Source organism: Aplysia californica, unplaced genomic scaffold (genome assembly GCF_000002075.1).
Source record: "Aplysia californica isolate F4 #8 unplaced genomic scaffold, AplCal3.0 scaffold00105, whole genome shotgun sequence".
In the NCBI taxonomy this organism is placed as follows: Eukaryota; Metazoa; Mollusca; class Gastropoda; order Aplysiida; family Aplysiidae; genus Aplysia; species Aplysia californica.
This window is the reverse complement of record NW_004797375.1, coordinates 477,673-481,830: the sequence shown is the minus strand read 5'-3', so window position 1 is coordinate 481,830 and position 4,158 is coordinate 477,673. Positions and strand designations below refer to the sequence as shown.

The 4,158-nt window shown below is 42.7% G+C and overlaps 1 protein-coding gene across 1 annotated transcript in view; it reads left to right on the top strand.

Annotated features, from left to right (window-relative positions):
• The window catches only part of LOC101854157 (coiled-coil domain-containing protein 33), a gene marked incomplete at its 3' end in the record, with an annotated part of 58,364 nt that overhangs the window by 49,261 nt on the left and 4,945 nt on the right, over positions 1-4,158 (top strand). Inside the window, 3 exon segments of the mRNA XM_013080913.1 lie at positions 816-985; positions 2,208-2,337; positions 3,735-3,864. Of these exon segments, the coding sequence (XP_012936367.1) occupies positions 816-985; positions 2,208-2,337; positions 3,735-3,864 (430 nt within the window).

The window sequence follows — 4,158 nt, the reverse complement described above, 5'->3', positions numbered from 1 at the left end:
ACACACACACACACACACACACACACACACACACACACACACACACACACATACACACATACACACATACACACATACAAGAACACACATACAGGCACTCAGACACAAACAAAGGCAGACAGAAATCGCTCGTTCACACACACACGAGCACTCATGCATACACAAACATCATCATCCAGTGCCAGATCTGCGACGACAGACATCGGCGATCATGGTTCTACATTACTTCCTTTGTTCGGATTGTCTTTAAAAAGTTACACAAACATACAACAAACAAACGCACAGACACACACACACACACACACACACACACACACACACACACACACATACACACACACAAATTCACACACTCGCGCGGACGCGCACACACACTCATTCAAAAACACTGGGGTAAACTGGAAAAACTAGGGTTGAGTACTCTCCCCTCTGAATTGAAGACAATGTGCCTAAGTCTGAAGGGCATTGCAAATTATATGAGTTAACCCCCCTCTCTATACCGTTAGGCAATTTAAGAACTCGACCTCCGAGCTTAACGTTCCCCACTAATAAAACAGAGCAAAGCCTGCTGACAGTCGCTCGAAAACTCTAGATCTAGTAACAAAGCTTACTTTCAAAATGTTTTTTAAATACCCCCCCCCCTCCCTTTTCCACCCCGGGACTGCAACAGAGCAATTCACATGAGGCCAGGTAAGTTAATGATGCTCTCGTTAATCTGGCATTGATACAGAATATTTTAACATAACCCGATATATATATATATTTCTTTTAGCAAGCAACTACTTTTCAAACACGTCGTAACTTGTCTTCCACAGCCGATCAAAGATGGTCAGCTGCCTCCTTATGACGCTGTGGAATCCGTCCTACCGGAGTATCAGTATATCTTTGTTGATCCGAACCAAGACCAAGGACAGAGCACAGCGAGAACGACAGGGAAGTTCAAGCCTGCACCACCATCACGACGTATAGCACCGATGACCGAACCGTAAGTGGACCTTAATGCTACCCTGGAATCACAAATTTCTATCTTACAGTACCCAGTTTTGAGAACTTCGAAGTAAAAAATATTAAGTTTCAAAACATGCCAAGCTTTTTCGAATTCAATTATTTGAATATCTTGATAACGGCTCCGAATAATCTCACGATATTGAGAGAGCAGATGGAACGTTTGGTTTCTGACTTCATGGTCTTTGTCACTCAAAACAGCCGTAAATGTCAGATAGAACTTTGTAATTCTTAGGTAGCGTCTAAGCGTCTTTCAGAACGCGCATTCTCATCATTCGACAATGCTTGAAAACACGCTTTTTCGGAGGGGGGGGGGCATACTTCATTATTCATGCAGATTTTTCAATTCGCGTTTTTGATGTGTGTATGGTGGTCCCAGTACTGTCTGTCAAAATTGATGTTGTATGCGAGGCAGGGGTAGATTCAGAACAACTTACTTGGAGAGCCTCAACTGATGGGTGACGGGGAAAGATCAAACTAAAGTATCGTTTTTGAGAGCATCCAAGCAAAAGAATGAATTGAGAACCATGACGACGATGAGGAGGAGGAAGAGGGGGAGGGTGAGGAGGAGGAGGGAGAGGAGGAGGAGGAGGAGGAGGAGGAGGAGGATGACGACCGTGATGGTGATGGTTCAAGTGCTCTATAACTTTGCCTTTGGCCTGCTTCTGATCGGACATATTATTATGGCCCCTTTGGACGCACTGCAAGTCATATTTTAGTTTCGGGCCTGCCTGTCAGCACCACCTTCGGCCGTGGGAGATACGTCCCAACAGACAGACAGAAAACAATACATTAGATACATTCCCCATACAAAACACACATTTTTGTACAGGTAAAGAGCCAAAACCATTCGCACTACAAACTCCGATGAGGTAAACCTGCTCATTCCACTGATCGCCAAACCCTACAGAAAGCAAATTTCTGGGTCTTTAATCTACTAACAAAAGCTCACTTACGACAGACAGACAGACAGACAGACAGACAGACAGACAGACAGACAGAAAGACAGACAGATCTATTGATCTATAGATAGATGAGTAGATCAAATTAAATCATGGTTTGTAAGGAAATTGAGAAAATGTTGATAACAGTCCATTCCTTTAAAAGCTTTTGTGCAGTTGTCGTTTCACGAGAGCGTAAGTAACCCAACAACCCTTTTGTACCTTCACCCTCTCGTCTTGTTGTCTTTCTGCTCTGTGTAGCTCCACGAGGGATATAAACGACCTTGAGGCGACCCAAATGTCAGTACTTGACCATCAGATGAGAGACCTGGAGAGCTACAGGACCGCTGTCCAGAGGATGGGTCAGGATATACTCACTCTGCGTGGACAGGTGTGTGTGTGTGTGTGTTTGTGTGTGTGTGCGTGCGTGTGTGTGTGTGTGTATGTACCATGTGTGTGTGTGTGTTTGTGTGTGTGTGTACCATGTGTATGTGTGTGTATGTGGGTGTGCTTGTGTGCGTGCTTGTGTGTGGGTGGGTGTGTGCGTGTGCGTGTAAGTATGTGAGTGTGTCTGTCTTTATGTCTTTGTGTCTGTCTGTCTGTTGGTTATAATATGCAGGTAGATAGATAGATATGTAGGCAGGCAGACTGACAGGTAGGTATGCGTTTTCCTGTGTTTGTATGTTCGTGTCTGTGTGTTCCATAAACTCTCCTTTGGTGACAAGGAATACGTCTAAAACAAATAAATACTATAGAAATCCTAATTGCGAATTGCTCTCAGCGTCACTTCGAACATTAAATATGATTATTCTGAGTTACATCCCGTTACCGGCACTTCCTATAAAATGTTCAGTTTTCATTTTTTATGGTTTGACTTTTTTACGAGTGAAACGTTCTTTAAGTTTTCCATTTCGTAGTCACTTTTTAGTTTTAAACACGTGGGGGTGTAAGTGAAGCCGGTGCGCCGACCATCCCTTTTGGCAACAAAACAGGCACATTCCCAAAACAAAAAAAAACGTGCACCTTCTCGTAATAATAAAAAAGAAACATTAACTTAACAGCAAAGACAGTGCCGATGGGAAAAACAAATTTCACCTGTGACAATTAGTTTATTTGATAAAACACGTTATCACTAAATAAAATTGTGTGTTATAAGGAGGACACGTTATTATGAAAAAGGACATAATATCTAATGGAAAAGTTCAAGGAAAACGTGGCAGAGAAGGACCAGAATGAAAGTGAAACTAGATCGTCTTTGAACAATTGAAGAAAAGGGTCTCTGAGACTGGAGACACAGTGCAAGAGAAAACTACTTTCAGGGGTTTGTCAAAATGACTTCTCTCCCATGGGGTTCTCTGCATGGAAGAAGATTCTAAACACAGTTATAGTTACACCAGATGAGAAGTAGAATGAATTTGTATAAATCCAACTAGGTGTCTGTACATTTGACCATCTACCTTACTGACCACGGCTACCTGTGCTGTTCAAGTTGGTTAGGGTCAGGGTTCCGATTAGGATTAGGGTCAGAGTAAAGTTCAATGTTTGGGATTTTGATCGTATTGAACAAGTAGACCGTCAAATGGTACAATTGTCAGTCTGTCCGATGGAAGACCGTCAAATGACACAGAAACGTCTTGGTAGACCGTCAAATGGGCTGGTACCTCGAATTGTTTTGAATTATCATGATCCCGTTCATGCCAAAATGTGAAGTTGAATCATAACTGAATCTGGCATTGTTACGTTTCTTTGAGTGAGTGGCCTTTTTCGTTTGTGTTTCTCGTGTTCCAGGTTCGCACTCTAGAAGCAACGAACAGCAAACTCCGCCTAGATGTGAACCATTACGACGACAGCCGGAAGTTGCTCATAGACGCAGCAGACCTGGACTCCCTGGCAAAGCCCGAAATTGCCGCGCGCTATGGTCAGAGTCCAGATATTTCTTTTCTAACAACATAATTATTGTGTCCTGCTTTCAGTATTGTTCCTGTTATTTTGTTTGTTTGGTGGAGTATTTAGGATGGGATTTGTTAGCGTTTTACAGCACTGGAGAGAAAGCGATGTGGCAGCTTCGAGGATCTAAAGAGAATTTGCACAGTTTGTACCCACCACCGGATTGACTGTCTGACTGTCATCGAAAAGAAGAAGAAGAAGAAAAAGAAGAAAAGAAGAAGAAGAAGAAGAAGAAGAAGAAGAAGAAGAAGAAGAAGAAGAAGAA